The sequence below is a fragment of the Ornithorhynchus anatinus genome, chromosome 7 (assembly GCF_004115215.2).
Source record: "Ornithorhynchus anatinus isolate Pmale09 chromosome 7, mOrnAna1.pri.v4, whole genome shotgun sequence".
Taxonomy (NCBI): domain Eukaryota; kingdom Metazoa; phylum Chordata; class Mammalia; order Monotremata; family Ornithorhynchidae; genus Ornithorhynchus; species Ornithorhynchus anatinus.
In genome coordinates, this window is record NC_041734.1 from 41140408 (window position 1) to 41157437 (window position 17030).

General features: G+C 47.7%; 1 protein-coding gene across 1 annotated transcript in view; it reads right to left on the bottom strand.

The window, feature by feature from the left end:
* The window catches only part of FAM207A (family with sequence similarity 207 member A), a 146179-nt gene extending 132087 nt beyond the window's left edge, over positions 1–14092 (bottom strand). The window contains exons 1-2 of the mRNA XM_029069610.2: positions 13903–14092; positions 8278–8386 (exon numbers count right to left, since the gene is read on the bottom strand). Coding sequence (XP_028925443.1) covers positions 8278–8386; positions 13903–14034 — 241 coding nt within the window. The 5' untranslated portion in view covers positions 14035–14092. The remainder of the gene's footprint in view (positions 1–8277; positions 8387–13902) is intronic.
* Between the last annotated feature and the right edge of the window lie 2938 nt (positions 14093–17030).

Here is a 17030-nt window from a genome sequence, read left to right on the forward strand (position 1 = left end):
TTATTATTACTGTCGCACTGTTATGCAAAATTATCCTATTGAAATGCCCTGTCCGTCTCTTTCAACGTTAAACAATCTCTTTCAGTCTGGACACTTCCTGTTGGCAAATTGTCTCCCCTGATAAAAAATGGATTTTCCATGATCATCAATAACATCGCACTTGTTCTAACCAATAATGCCGGTCCCAGGAGAATAATTACGTGATCCCAATCTCAACCTCTCCCGCGGCCACCCACAGAGCTGTATTTATTACACAGATCACGTACTATCCATAAACTCTCCCATCTGGGGATCCCCAAAGAATACGTTCCTGTTCGGCGATAAAACTTGCAAACATTCATTAGGAAGTACCGCATGACACGGGGAGGCTTTAAAAGCCCAGAAATTATTCCTATTTCTGAAGGGTACCATATTTTGCCTAATTATATACAACCACAATTGAATCCTTATTGTAATTACAGGATTACAAGTTTATCATTAAGTGGTCCTATTAAAACAGTGAACACATCATAAAATGTGAATTAACTAGCTCACTTAGAATCCCATTAAGACTAACCAAAAGTTTTGCTAATGAGGATAACAAGTTCTGCCAAGTTAGAATTGAAATGAAGAGTCGGGAAGACCAGGACCCATGGGTGGCCAAACAGTGACCATTCATTCAATTGCATTTACTGAGCACTTACTGTGTGCACAGCATTGTACTAAGCGCTTGGAAAGTATAATACAGCAATAAAGGGAGACGATCCCTGCCCACAATGGGCTTATCACTTAATGGGGGGGGGGGGGTGTATTTTTTTTATTAAGCGTTTACTGTGTGCAAAGCACTGTACTAAGCTATCTACTCACAGATTGCATCGGACCTAAAGGTGTGACCGCTCTGACCCTCTCGGCAGCTGAGCCCCCTTTCCCACTCGCCCCCACAACGGGTCCGGCACGGGGCGAGGAGGAGTGCGGGGCCCAATCTCCCCCTAGTTCCTTTCCCGGCTGCTTCTTGCTTGCTGCCCCCCCCGAGTTGGAGGAATATTTTTGGCCGTATTACATCTTTGGTTTGTGGTTCTTCGGTTCACACGGCTTGCCCACCCCTACCATAATCAAATCAATCGATGCTATTCGTGTGCAGAGCACTGTACTATCCGACTGCAGAGTAAATGGACACAATCCCCGCCCTCCAGAAACCTTGGAAAGGTTGGAAAGGGGATACACATCACCCACCTGGGGAAGAAGGCCAGTGTCTTCCGCAGGGTAAAATGAGAGGGGGAGGGAACACAGATCACCCTGTCCCATCCTATAAAATCCCCCAATCCCTCTCCCCATCTCCAACTCTTCCTCTCATTCCACCCCCTTGGCCTTTGTGATTTTCTGTGATGCTGGGAAGGAGACAGGATCTGTTTCATGTTGGCAGCACCCGTAAGGAGGAACTCTATGGCTGTTTTGAGGATTTTTCTGGTGTGCGATCAAAGGGGAAGCATTACTATCAATTTACAACTCTCACTCAATTCTCCTCAGATTCCTTAACTTGACTTTTTCAAGCACCCAGGGGGTTCACATTACAGTCATTCCCAGAAGCCTCGGCAGGGTCACCCCCGCCAACTTCAACCCACCAGGAAAAACCACCCAGAGACCTGACCACCACACGTCTTCCCACTGTCCTACGGGCTGGCAGCTTATTCCTCTGAAATGGGGGGCATTTCTCCTTCTGGGAAATAGGATTTTATCCAGTTAAAGGCTCCCAAAGATCATACCCCCTCAATAATGCAGTCACGGCTGGTGAATTGCAGCGCTCCTCTCCTGGCATCATGAGACAGCAGGGAACTCTCCTCACCAGAGCCTCATCCAAGCTGAAACCGTTCCCCACCCGGGAGAAGCGGACCGAGCGAGGAGCCTGAAATCGGCCCGGCGTCTGGCGTCGTACCGATTGGGAGCGCAGGGGAATTCAAAGGCGGAGAACAGGGCTGAGAAAAGAAACGGCTCGCAGCAACCGCGGCGGCTGCGGGGGAGATTCCCGGCACGTCGCCTCTCAAAGCGCAAACGGAGTTAACAGCTATGTGCTTTTGCATTTTAATCACGGTTAAAATTAAATCAAGAAGAGCCAGGGGGACACAGAGCAAGCCGGGATGCGTTGGCGGTGAAAAAAAACACACGATGCTTTGCTTGGGAAGCTTTGATGAGATTAAAAATAATTTTTTCCCAAAAAGTGGCATTTGCTGCAGTGCAAAAATACCAATAAATGGAGGAAGCCATAAAATCGGAAACAGTTTTTAAAGTCTCACGGCATATTCTGCAACATTTACGTGTGGGAAGCTCGGGAACATCCCAGACCATCAGTAACGGTCAGATGGATGGAACAGAACCTGGGAGGGGAGTGGGACACTGAAGGTGAGGGGGGTTTGGGGGGATAGTGGTGTTCTTTCAACCTCTCGAGGGGAGCCTACCAATATCAAGGAGAAGCACTGGCTGGGAATTCCAGTGTAGGATGGCGGTATCCAATACATACCTCTTTTGCTAGTGAATGGTATTGCTTCACACTCCCTGACCTTTTGGCTTATTCTCTGGATAACTATGCTGGGATGCTGATCCCAGGAGCCGGGGGGGGAAATATCACCGCTTTTGGTGGGGGTTCTGACAGATACCCCAATGAGCTGCTGATGGCGTGGCTTAGCCGAGCCTCTGATTCCCAGGTCCATACTTTTTCCGCCAGGCCAAGCTGCTTCACAAACAGTAAACTCAATTCTCCTAGAATACGAGGAGTAATTCTTGAAGACCTCCAAATTAAGGAAAATTCACATTATGGCAAGTGTATCTTGACTGACACCATGCCCACCCTCTTCTTCAAACCTCCCGTTCTAACCACACAGACTTGAGTTTTTCAAAAGCACATTCTCTAACCGTGTTCTATCCACAACATCTCGTGTTAGGTAAGAACTTGACTTGTTTCTGCCACCTCCATCCTCCATCGCAACGTAGTTAGCTAGAGAGAAACTATATGGAAGGGTATCTTAAGTCTGATTACCCCAGTAGCTCTAAATGTTTCTGGTCACCGGGGCACATTTCGCTCAAAGAAGGCAAACCATTCTTCACAGAGTGGAGTGCTCTGTAAGTGTGAAAATCCTCTCCAACTCCCTCTGCATCATCCAGACTTGCTCCCTTTATTCAGCTTCCCTCCCAGCCCCACTTATGTACATATCTGTAATGTATTTATTTATATTAATGTCTGTCTCCCGCTCTAGACCGTATGCTAGTTGAGGGCAGAGAATGTGCCAGTTATAAGCACTTAATAAATACGATTGGACTGACTGGACTGTCTGACTGGACTATAAGCTCGTTGTGGGCAGGGAACTCATCTACCAACTCTGCTATTCTGCACTTTAGCTCTCAGTACAGTACCCTGCATATAGCAAGCACTCAATAAATACCATTGATTGATTAAAGCACCTTCTAAAAAGGGCTAAATTACCACCAAGGAGGAGATTTGGCCTTGGGAGAATGCGGTTCAATCACCCTTTTCCCCTTCTCTTGTTCTCTATAAAATTTACACACACTCTCTCTCTGAGGCTCTTGGAAAACCATTTCAAAATCAAAATTCCATAGACTGCCAACACAGGTTTTTGGGCCAAATTTTTCTTCAGCAATTGTTTCTCCTCACTATCCTTAGTAACAACCCTTTATCTCACAGTAGTAACTCTTTCTGCTTTTAGCTAAACTGAGCTTACAGGTAATTGAAGGTTTTGGCACAGATATGTGTACTTAAGTCCTTCCCGTTTTTCCACGTAGCCATCTTAGTCATTGTACTGCTGAGAAACACTTCACTTCCTATTTCTTTCTGGTACACACTGGCACAAAATTGAACCCAACATTTCAAAGCACCAACTCTCTGAAAGACAGTCCCTGGACAGCGTGATTATCACTGATGCAGTAACAGCAGCGTGGCCTAGTGACAAGAGTACATGAGTGAGAAGGACCTGGGTTCTAATCTCGGCTCCGCCTTTTGCCTGCTCAGTGACCTTGGGCAAGTCATTTCAATTCTCTGTGCCCAGTTCCGTCATTTGCAAGATGGGAATTCAAAACCTGTTCTTCCTCCTCCTTAGGGTAGCTACACAATCTAAAACCGCCAGCCTATTACTATCCAACGACCACCGGAGCTCCTTCAGCCTTTCTTCAAAAGTATTTGCAGCGTGGCTCAGTGGAAAGAGCCAAGAGGAAGAGGCAGACCCTGGATATATTGTGGAAGAAAGGCTGATAAGATTTGACGGCAGCCTGAATATGGGGCTAACGGAGGAGTCGGGGAATAGAGAATACCGTCAGGGGTTTGGGCTTGGAGGATGCTGGTAGAAATGTCTCTGTCACGGGAAAGTTCAGTGGAAGTTGAATGAATAAAGGATTGTTGCAACGGAGCTACCCAGACAGGAAGCAAGATTCTGGAATTAACACACAATTAGGGGCTCGTTCTCCTAAAATCATTTTTCATGTTGACTAAAGGAAAATATTCAAAGTGCCCAAATCTGTTTTATCGGTTAAATAAAACAATGCAAATGTTTGTTTTGGGTGGCAACTATCATCTTCCTCATAATACTATATTATGAAAGGATGAACCCAGTGAAATGAAATATCACTGATGGTCAACCCTAAAGTTTAGCAAGGCTCAGCAGCTGCCCAGCACCTTCAGCATTTCTACCCTTAAGGCAATTCCTGAAGGCCATATGTCTGCTGCGTGACCTTGGGCAAGTCACTTCACTTCTCTATGCCTTAGTTCCCTCATCTGTAAAATGGGGGTGAAGACTAGAAGCCCCACGTGGGACATGGACTGTGTCCAACCTCAGTAGGTTGTATGCACCCCAGCTTTTAGTACAGTGACTGGCACACAATAAGCACCTAACAAATACTACAATAAAGGCCCGTTTCAGCCACAGACCAGCTTGAATCTGTAGGGAAAGTCATCTGCCAATCTGCTATCAGGCAGTGTCTACACCAGCAGGGCCCCAGGGCCAGGAGGGAGAGAAAACCTGCCGTGTTGATTCTCAAAAGCCCAAGGGACATCTCCAAAGAGATCAGTTAAAACTAAAATAATAATAAATGATTGTGGTATCTGTTAAGCACTTCAATTTTTGCTTAGTAAAGAAGCAGCGTGGTCCGATGGATGGAGCATGGGCCTCAAAGAAGTCCCTGGGTTCCAAATCCCGTCTGCCACATGTCTGCTGGGTGACCTGGGGTGAATCGCTTTACTGTGCCTCAGTTACCTCATCTGTAAAGTGGAGATTTAGACCGTGAGCCCCACGGGGGCCATGGACCTTGATTAGTTTCTATCGATCCCAGCCGTTAGTGCAGCGCCCGGCACACCGTAAGTGCTTAACAGATACCATTTAAACAAAACAAAACACTGGACAAGGTGCTGCAGTGGATACAAGATAATCAGGTCGGACACATAGAACTGCCTCGCTCTGTCCTTCCAGATCCTGGGTCGCGTAGAGAAAATCCGTGGGGAGGGTGACCCCAGAAGAGAACCGGATGGGTGATTTGTCTCAGGAGACATTTCTGTGCCTGCATCAGCGGTACAGCGGGAGATCAGTAGCCAATTCTATTTATAAATCTAGTCTAGCAGCGAGGGGGCAGCTGCTGTCTGCAGTGGAAAGCTGGGACCTCAGGCTATCGGCCAGCCCAAAATACATTGTTTAATTAGACAGGTGGAAATTTTTCCCCTCTCTCCTCTTGCTCACCTCCCCGCTCCGCCCCCCTCAACACACACACCTTTTTCATTGCGGGTCTCAAAGCAGTACCGGGGCACCAGAGATTTGAAATCTCGGAGATTCTGCACAGAGCTTTCTGCACAGTGTCCTCAAACAACCTCTTGCCCACCCTGCCCTCTAGTACCGGAGCAATCGTGGACTTTTTGCCGTTGCGGTCGAGAGAGACATTTCAAGGACACCGATGCCTGTTCGCCTCAGGGGTCCTCTTGCTGAATGGCCGGGATGTGCGTGAAAGCTCTGTATCAAAACGCCCTGTTCCACCGGGCTAGTGAAGTAACCGGTCAGAACACGAAAGGGAGGCCGAGGCAGAGAGCACACACCCCAAGACGGAGGGGTGTGGCGTGTAATTTCATCACGCCTAACTAGAAATTAGCAGGCAGAGCTGCACTGCAGCACTGCTGGCTAATCCCAACCACCTCTGCATTTCCTCAAGGATAAGAAGGCTTGGGCTGGAGTTCTGACCAGCCGAATTCAGGGGAAATTCCATCCGCTCAGCTCCTGCCCTCCCCAACAAGATTTCAGAGGATAACCACCCTCCGTGTTTCCATTTCTTCTCCATAACCGGCCCCCGGATTTTAGCCTTCCATTCCAAGCCACCAGGAGCCTTCATTTTAGGAAAGATGGAGCCCTGAAAAGTCATCCCTGGATCAGCGTAATCTCAAGGAGCTGCTTGAGATCGCAGCAGAGGTGGAGGAGCCGGCATTAGACCCAGGTCCTTCTGATTCCCAGGGCTGTGCTCTATCCACAAGACTAAGCTGCTTTTCAAAGGAGCAGAGGCCTAGTGGAAAGAGCACAGGCCTGGGAGTCAGAGGATGTGGGTTCTAATCTCGCCTATGTCACCGGTCTGCTGTCTGAGCTGGGGCAAGTCACTAAGCTTTTCTGGGCCTCAGTTACCTCATCTGTAAAAAGAGAGCCCAATACCATCATTATTATTATGTACAGAGGCATCTCCCGAGAGATATTTTTTGAATGGTATTTCATTCATATTTACTGAGCACAGAGCACTCTTCTAAGCACCCACAGAGAGCTTAGAGTCTAGGGGGAGCTTGCAGCCTAGAGGTAAGTGCTTCCTACGTGCCAGGAAATGCACTGTGTGCCAGAAAATGTACTATGCGCTAGATATAGGATAATCAGATTGGACACAGTCCGTGTCCCACATAGGATACAGTTACTTCATCTGTAAAAAGGACTGTGAGCCCCATGGGAGCCGTGGACAGTGTCCAACCTGATTATATTGCATGGAGTAATTCCTTAACAAACACCATTTTAAAAAAAGAAAAAAAAAGAAAGAGCAACATTCTCTCATTTGTCCTTTAATCCCCTCGAGTTTTTTTCTTAGAAATGTAGTACTCTCCCTAAGCCCATTTTGCCTCAAGTTGTGCCCATATCCATTTTATCCAGATATGCCACCAGAAGGCTGTTATGGGGGAACTCTAGCCCAGGACTCCTATGTTTAAGTGGGCTCCCCTGAGGCTCATCATACCACGGGCTAACGATTAACTGTTAAACCTGCCTCACTACTAACGGTGAACCCCCAGGCACACTGCGACCCCATTCCACCAGAGATGGGCGTTTGGAACTAAGCTTGAGGCATAGCAGATTTCCTTCTTTACTAATGGGATGATATTATTATTATAAAAACCAAAAAACTAAAACATGCTTACCACTACATGCCAAGGACAACCTAAAGCAATGAGATCAGACACTGTCTCTGTCCCAGACAACGCTAAAAGTCAGTGTGACTTTGGGTAAGTCACAACTTCTCTGTGCCTCAGTTACCTCATCTGTAAAATGGGAATTAAGACTGTGAGCCCCACGTGGGACAACCTGATTACCTTGTATCTCCCTCAGCGCTTAGAACACTGCTTGGCACGTAGTGAGCGCTTAAATACCGTCATCATCATCAAAGAGGGGGGAGAACAGATATTTAATCCCCATTTTACAGAGTGAGCCCTATGTTGGGCAGGGACTGGGTCCAAGCTGATTATCTTGTAGCTACCCCAGCGCAACTGAGTGTCACTAAACTTACTATGTAAGCACTTAAGTATCATTACAAAAAAGTGAATTTCCAAAGGTCACAGCAGGTTTCCAGGTTTCACAGTTGGAATCCAGGTCTTCCAATTCCCGGTCTTCCGCTCCGCTCTTCAGAAACTCCCTCCCCTCTTCTTGTGTGCACTTTGCAAGGTTACCATAGCCCTGCCTGGCTACGTAATTGCCACTCCCGCTGCCCCAGTGGCAACATGTGACTGGTGGGGTTGAGAGGACTAGTGGCGCTGGGCAAATGTCTAGTTAGCAATATAGTCCGGTCCTTTCCGCAGGATCCTCAGCCCCGAAGTCCTCGCTAATGGACCTCGTCATCCTTTACACCCACTCCTATTTTTATAAATCAACCTACAGGCACAAAAGAGAATCGGCAACTCAGAACCTGCGGGAGTGTGGGCAAACCACTTCGGCTAGCCACGTGGGCAAATAACTCTCTTCGCAAGACTGTTCCTGCTAATAGTTATCAGTAAGGACACCTTCCCCGGCCCCTTACCTCTTTTGACTGAGATAACGCTTCTCGTGTCCGAATCCAATTTCTGAACCAACGCTTTGGGGTCGATCTTTGTTCCAGCAAAGATATTGGAGGTCAAGAAGTCCCAATCCTTAATGAGTACAATAAATAAATAAAAAAATTCAAAGAATGAAAGACACAGCCAATTGCTAAACAAAATAAGGGTTGGGGATAGAGGGCACTGAAATGAGCCAAGATGACTCTTGACATTATCACCCCCAATCCCTAGTGAGGAATTATCACAGAATCCTTGCCTCCAAGGCAGCGGCACCCAGGCAATCAATCAATCAATCAAGATAGGAACATGGGAGGCAGCTGGTGGAGACCTTAAATCCATTGGTTTAAGTTTTGGTGAACATGGAGAGAAAGAGGGAAATTTCTGAGAAGAGGAATAATGCATTCGGTGTTTTATAACGATGATCCTTCATTAAGAATCACTGTAAACTCACTGTGGGCAAGGGAATGTGTCTACCAACTCTGTTATATTGTCCTCTCCCAAGTGCTTAGTACAGTGTTCTGCACACAGTAAGCACTCATTAAATACCCTTGATCGATTCACGATCTGATCAACTCTATTGAGGATTATCTGAAGAGGGGAAAGGCTGGAAGCAGCAAAGCCAATACCGAGGGACCTGGAGTAATCCAGGCACAAGGTGATGAGGACTTGAACCAGGATGGTGGCCAGAAATGATTTCCTTCATGTCCCATAACAATAGGGAGAAGAAATCCTTTAATTTTTTTTTATCTAATTTTAAGATTTATAATTTGTACATTTTTAAAAAAAATCTCCAGACTTGTTACCAGCATATAATGGTGAACCAGGGGGGCAAGGGATTACTAAACTGACCAGGTATAATAATGCTGCTATCTGCCTACAGAGGTCAAGCTTACACTCAGTGGCTTTCCATTAAGTAGTTCTTAATGCATAGAGTGGAGGGAGACGGTAAACTCCTCCTCTAGACTGTAAGCTCGTTGGGGGCAGAGATTGTGTCTGCAAAATCAGTTGCATTGGCCTCTCCCAAGAGCTTAGAACAGTGCTCTGTACACAGTAAATGCTCAACAAATACCACTGATGGATTGAAGTGCAGGGAAGCAGCAACATCGATGCTCCTAATTTGTTTCCACAGTTTGGTGAATGCAGATAGGGGTACAACGTATGCTGGATTTTTTTTTTTTTTAATCTAGTACAGTGGGAACTCCACTGGCTCAAGAAATTGATCATGAATTCAACGGTCTTCAAGAACCCAGCTCTTTCAACAGCAGGACAAGAAAAAGGATTGGAGATTCCCTTTCCCCCTCAGAGTTCACTTGGATGATTCTGAGATTTTAGCTTCAGCACTAGCATCTTGAAACAAACAAAAGCAGAACCCCAAGTCCCTGAATATCACGCTTTGGAAATGGACACTGAATGAGTACAACCACAAAGTCAGGCGGAAAAAGAAATTCTCTCCCGTCCTTGAATTCTTCCACTTCTCCCTTCCCCGCAACAATCTGAACTGGAAGGTTTATTCAGGTGTTCTTCCAAAACTGCTAATGAAAATCTCCCCGCAAATGAGCAAAGACCAAACAAACCACTTCAGGGGTTCAGAAGTGAGTTACTGTCTTTGTATAAACCACTCTTAAGGACTGAAGAGAAAGGAGAATCACGCCAGTGTCACGTAGGGAACAATAAAGGGACTTGCCTTGCCAATATCTCGCTTGGCAGACTTTTTCTTATTCAGAGAGTCTGGGAAAGGACAGGAGTTTGAAAGCTCGTTATGGGCAGGGAACGTGTCTGCTAATTCTGCTCTATTGTACTCTCCCAAGTGCTTAGTACAGTGCTCTGCACATAGGAATCGCTCAATACCATTGATTGATTGGCGTTAAATATGTAATTGTTACAGAGCCCTTAGCATGTATTTGCTGATTGAATCCCGTTTTTCTTCCAAAATAAAGACCTCCCCATTCGAAGATCGCAAAGGCTTGAAATGACCAGGGAGAATAATAATAAAAATAATAATAATGGCAATTAGGGACTTGCTACATGCCACACCCTGTACTGAACACTGGGGTAGATGCAAGATAATCAAGTTATCTCGGGGCTCACTGTCTCTGTAGAGAACAACTGATGGATCTGGGGTCCCGTAGAGATCACCCTACTGATACAAGAACATTTTTAGAACTTTTACCTTGAAAAAAAAATCCCACATGACCCCTTTTCCAAAACGAAAAGAAGCACAGGGCCAGAATAGAAGTTTGGAAACATTTTACAACTCCAAATTCCAGAAGCAATCAACTTCCAACAAAGACATCGCATCCTCCCCTTGGTTTAAATAAATCAAAAAAAAAAAAAAAAAAGCACTCCCTACCCAGAGAACATTTTCATTAGCTCAGCGTTCATTTCCAAAGCCCAAAGTTCAAGAATTTGGGCAATTTCATTTGTTTAAAATCGGTCCTGTGCTAAAGCCAATCCACAAGGTATGGGGGATTGGATTCGACTCTGCCCAGACAGCTGCAGCAAGTAATTAGAACCAAACGTCCTGTCTTCTCACACTCCCAGGGGCCTGGGATTTCCAACTCCTTTTGGAAAGCAGCGTGGCTACACCTCCGGGCTTGCAGATGTGGGCTAAAGCTAGCCAAGATTTCAGATCCACATTTATTTTGTTAATGAAATGTACATCGCCTTGATTCTATTTATTTGCTATTGTTTTCATGAGACGTTCATCCCCTCGATTCTATTTATCGCCATTGTTCTCGTCCGTCCGTCTCCCCCGATTAGACCGTGAGCCCGTCAGAGGGCAGGGACTGTATCTGTTACCGATTTGTCCATTCCAAGAGCTTAGTCCAGTGCTCTGCACATAGTCAGCGCTCAATAAATACTATTGAATGAATGAATGAATTTCAAGGCTATAGATTCCCGTTTAAAAAGTGCTACTCTCTCTGGGGAAAAAAAAAAAATTTAAATTCCCAAAAGAAGCATTAGAAAAATTCAAAAAGAGGACAAATCCGTAGAGCCCGGACCGGAGCCCTGGGTGGTGCCCTGTCATTCCATTAATGACTGAAGTCCAGATCCTTAACTACAGTTGGGTTGGAGGGGCCGAAGCGTCTCACTAAGCGCTGACCGTGCCTCGGTTCCCTCATCTGTAAAATGGGGACTGTGCCTCAGTTCCCCCATCTGTAAAATGGGGATTCAATCCGTGTTCTCCCTCCTTTGTGAGCCCCATCTGTGAGCTGATCATCTACCTTGTATCTACCTCAATCATATTTACTGAGCTCATAGTGTGTGCAGAACACTATACTGAGCACTTGTGGGGGGGCAATGTAACAGAGACGGTAGACGTTCCCAGCCCGCAATGAGCTTACATTTTAGGGGGATATATAATATAAATAATATAAATAAATCACGGGTATGTACATAAGTACTGTGGGGCTGAGGGAGGGGCGACTAAAGGGTGCAAATCCAAATTCAAAGAGCAACGCAGAAGGGATTGGGAGAAGCGGAATTGAAGGCTTAGTTGGGGAGGGCCTCTGGGATGAGATGTGCTTTTAATAAAGCGTTGAAGGTGGGGAGAGCGATGGTCTGTTGGACATGAAAAGGAAGGGCATTCCAAGCCGGAGTCAGGACGGACTCCATAATAATAATAATAATAGTAATAATAATGTTAGTATTTGTTAAGCGCTTACTATGTGCAGTTCTAAGCGCTGGGGGAGACACAGGAGAATCAGGTTGTCCCACATGGGGCTCAGTGTCTTAATCCCCATTTTACAGATGAGGTCACTGAGGCACAGAGAAGTGAAGTGACTTGCACACAGTCACACAGCTGACAAGGGGCAGAGCCGGGATCCGAACCCATGACCTGTGACTCCAAAGCCCGTGCTCTTTCCACTGAGCCACGCTGCTTCTCCAAGCCCGCTAGCGTGGCTTAGCGGAAAGGGTCAGAAGGACCTGGGTACTAATCCCTGCTCAGTTGCTTGTCGGTATTTGTTAAGCGCTTCCTATGTGCCGAGCACTGTTCTAAGCGCTGGGGGAGATACAGGGGAATCAGGTTGTCCCACGTGAGGCTCACAGTTAACCCCCATTTTCCAGATGAGGTAACTGAGGCCCAGAGAAGTGAAGTGACTCGCCCACAGTCACCCAGCTGCCAAGTGGCAGAGCCGGGAGTCGAACCCACGTCCTCTGACTCTCAAGCCCGGGCTCTTTCCACTGAGCCACGCTGCTTAAGCACTGGGGTGGATACAAGCAAATCGACTGTCCCACGAGAGGCTCCCGATCTCAGATGAGGTCACGGAGGGACAGAGAAGTGAAGTGACTTTCCCAAGGTCATACAGCAGACAAGTGGCAGAGTTGGGATTAGAACCCAAGACCTTCTGACTCCCAGGCCCGGGCTCTATCAACCACTCCATGCATGGACCTGGGAGCCAGAGGATGTGGGTTCTAATCCCCACTCCTCCACTTGTCTTCTGTGCGACCTTGGGCAAGCCACTTCACTTCTCTGGGCCTCAGTTACCTCATCTGTAAAATGGGGATGAAGACTGTGAGCTTCACGTGGGACAACCTGATGACCCCGGATCTCCCCCAGTGCTTAGAACAGTGCTCTGCACATAGTAAGCGCTTAACAAATACCAGCATTATTATTATTGTTCTCAGTGCCTCAATAACCTCATCTGTCAAATGGGGATTAAGACTGTGAGCCTCATGTGGGACAACCCGATTACCCTGCATCTCCCGCAGTGCTTAGCACAGTGCTCTGCACATAGTAAGCACTTAACAAATACCAACATTATTATTAATACTATTCTCTGTGCCTCAGTGACCTCATCTGTCAAATGGGGGTGAAGACTGTGAGTCTCACGTGAGACCACCTGATGACCCTGCATCTCCCCCAGCGCTTAGCACAGTGCTCTGCACATAGTAAGCACTTAAATACCAACTTTATTATTGTTATTCTCTGTGCCTCAGTGACCTCATCTGTCAAATGGGGATGAAGACTGTGAGCCTCACGTGGGCCCACCTGATGACCCTGCATCTCCCCCAGCGCTTAGCACAGTGCTCTGCACATTGGAAGCACTTAAATACCAACATTATTATTATTATTCTCTGTACCTCAGTGACCTCATCTGTCAAATGGGGGTGAAGACTGTGAGCCTCACGTGGGACCACCTGATGACCCTGCATCTCCCCCAGCGCTTAGCACAGTGCTCTGCACATAGGAAGTGCTGAACAAATACCAACATGATTATGATTATTATTATTATCATCATCTGTCAAATGGGGATGAAGACTGGGAGCCTCCCATGGGCCAACCTGATGACCCTGTATCTCCCCCAGCGTTTAGCACAGTGCTCTGCACATATTAAGCGCTTAACAGATATCAACATTATTATTGTTATTATAAATACTATTGAATGAATGAATGATTGTGACTGACTGAATGGCTGGATGGTGCTGCCCCCTGCTGGTGACGCGGTGTGGGGTCAGTCCACCAAGGTTCCCCCCCCATCGGAGACGCCGCGCCGGAAGAGTCCATTAGCAAGGCCGGGAGGAGCCGCCGCCCCGCCCCGCCCCCCCCCGCCCCCCCCCGCCGCAACCCCCGGATGGTACGGCCCGAGGAGGTCCGCCCGCCTTACCTGCCCCTCCGTGCCGCTCCACGCCGCGGCCTGCGCGATCCCCGCCGGGCCCGCCGCCGCACCCGCCGGATCGTCCACTTTCACCGCGGCCTGGTGCAGCCTGGCCCGCAGCCGCTTCACTTTCCCCACCATGGTCGGCCCCGCTCCGCTGCCTCCAGGACACCGGAAGAGACGGGCGATCGGCGGCCCCTAAGAGGCGGGCGGTCCGTCGCTCTTCCGGCCCCGTCCGGAAACGGGACCCCGAGGACTTCCGGTCCCGCCGCACCAAGGTTCCGGCCCAAGGCCCACATGGACAGAGAGCATGCCGGGAAAAAAATGGGCCTCTTCTCCCCCATCGCTTAGAACAGGGCTTGGCACTTACCATCATTATTCATTTGTTGTCATTACCGAGCACTTAAAGCAGCGTGGCTCAGTGGAAAGAGCCCGGGCTTGGGAGTCAGAGGTCATGGGTTCGAAACCCAGATCTGCCCCTTGTCAGCTGTGGGACTGTGGGCAAGTCACTTCACTTCTCTGGGCCTCAGTTCCCTCATCTGTAAAATGGGGCTTAAGACTGTGAGCCCCACGGGGGGGACAACCTGATTCCCCTGGGTCTCCCCCAGCGCTTAGAACAGTGCTCTGCACCTAGTAAGCGCTTAACAAATACCAACATTATTATTATCATCATTACTATGTGCAGAGCACTGGGCGGTTGGTCTGAAAAAAGTTAATGCTCTATCCCAGAAGACCGAGAAATATGAGAAATTAAAGCACCGAGTGAATTGGCCCAAAAAATGAAATAAATGAACATTTTTTCCAAAATGTAAAAAATAAGGTAATATCCCTTTCCGTTAGCAATTAAACTTAATGAGAAATCTGAGTGTGATAGTGCCTGAGGGCGGTGAGAGTTACAGACATGGGAAAGCTTCCACGCAAACCCCCAGAAAAGAAGGAGGTTCAAGATAAGAAAAGGTTAATGATAATGTTGGTATTTGTTAAGCGCTTACTATGTGCAGAGCACTGTTCTAAGCGCTGGGGTAGATACAGGCTCATCAGGTTGTCCCACGTGAGGCTCACAACCCCCATTTTACAGATGAGGTCACTGAGGCCCAGAGAAGTTAAGTGACTTGCCCACAGTCACACAGCTGACAAGTGGCAGATCCGGGATTCGAACCCATGACCTCTGACTCCCAAGCCCGGGCTCTTTCCACTGAGCCACGCTGTAAGTGACTCCGGACCTCGCAACGCCCTCGAGATCAATTACCCCAAGGCCTCCACTCCAACTGATTCTCAGCGTTAATTATAATGAATTCATCCGTATTAATAATGATGGCATTTGTTAAGCGCTTATCACGTGCAAAGCACTGTTCTAAGCGCTGGGGAGGATAGGAGGTGATCAGGTTGTCGCACCTGAGGCTCACAGTCTTCATCCCCATTTTGCAGATGGGGTAACAGAGGCCCAGAGAAGTGAAGTGACTGGCCCAAAGAGTGGGAAGAGTGTGGAAAGTCAAGTACATGGGTGGGGTGACTTGGAATAGAACAGAATAGTGATAGTAGTAATGAGAAGCAGCCTGGTTTAGTGGAAAGAACCTGGGTTTGGGAGTCAGAGGTCGTGGGTTCGAATCCCAGGTCCGCCACGTGTCTGCTGTGTGACCCCGGACATGTCATCTCACTTCTCTCGGCCTCAGTTCCCTCCTCTGTAAAACGGGGATTAAGATGGGGAACCTCACATGGGACAATCTCATTACCTTGTATCTACCCCAGGGCTTAGAACAGTGCTTGGCACCTAATAAGCGCTTAACAAATACCATCATTTTTATTAATATTTTTTATTCGAGAGCCTCTAAAGAGCCCGGGCTTGGGAGTCAGGGGTCATGGGTTCGAATCCCGGCTCTGCCACTTGTCAGCTGGGGGACTGTGGGCAAGTCACTTCACTTCTCTGGGCCTCAGTTACCTCATCTGTAAAAGAGAAGCTGCGTGACTTCGTGGAAAGAGCCTGGCCTTGGGAGTCAGAGATCATGGGTTGAATCTCTGCCATTTTTCAGCTGTGTGACTTCGGGCAAGTCACGTCACTTCTCTGGGCCTCAGTTACCTCATCTGTAAAATGGGGACTAAGACTGTGAGCCCCACGTGGGACAACCTGATTACCTTGTATCTACCCCAGCGCTCGGAACAGTGCTTGGCACATAGTAAGCACTTGACAAATCCCATTATTGAGAAGCAGCGTGGCTCAGTGGAAAGAGAATAGCCTCGGGAGTCAGAGGCCATGGGTTCGAATCCCGACTCCACCACTAGTCAGCTGTGTGACTTTGGGCAAGTCACTTCACTTCTCTGAGCCTCAGTTGCCTCCTCTGTAAAACGGGGATGAAGGCTGTGAGCCCCACGGGGGACAACCTGATCACCTTGTATCTGCCCAGCGCTTAGAACAGTGCTTTGCACATAGTAAGCGCTTAACAAATACCGCCATTATTATTATTAAAATGGGGATGGAGACTGTGAGCCTCACATGGGACAACCTGATGACCCTGTATCTCCCCTAGCGCTTAGAACAGTGCTCGGCACATAGTAAGCGCCTAACAAATACCGACATTATCATTATTATGCAACGTTCTAAGTGTTTGGGAGATACTGATGGAAACTGGGATGGGGAAGCGATTGTCCAAGAGCACAAAAAAGGGGAAATGACCGAGGGAATAATTAGCAGAAAGAGCCTGGGCTTTGGAGTCAGAGGTCATGGGTTCGACTCCCGGCTCTGCCACCTGGCAGCTGTGTGACTGTGGGCAAGTCACTTCACTTCTCTGTCCCTCAGTTCCCTCATCTGTAAAATGGGGATTAACCGTGAGCCTCACGTGGGACGACCTGATGACCCTGTATCTCCCCCAGCACTTAGAACGGTGCTCTGCACATAGTAAGCGGTAAACAAATACCGACATTATTATTATTATTATTAAATCACACATCCAGACTCCTAGTTTACAGATACTGTTGTCTCTTTGCTAGATAATGGTGACAACTACCTCCCTTCCCACTTACTCATTTCTCAAAAAGCCACTCAACGTGGACAGGCCCCACCTTGAATGCAGGGTCCGGTTCCAGTCAGTACCAGAGCTGGAAAAGAACCATAAAAAGGGACTTGAGTAGCTTCATTAGGA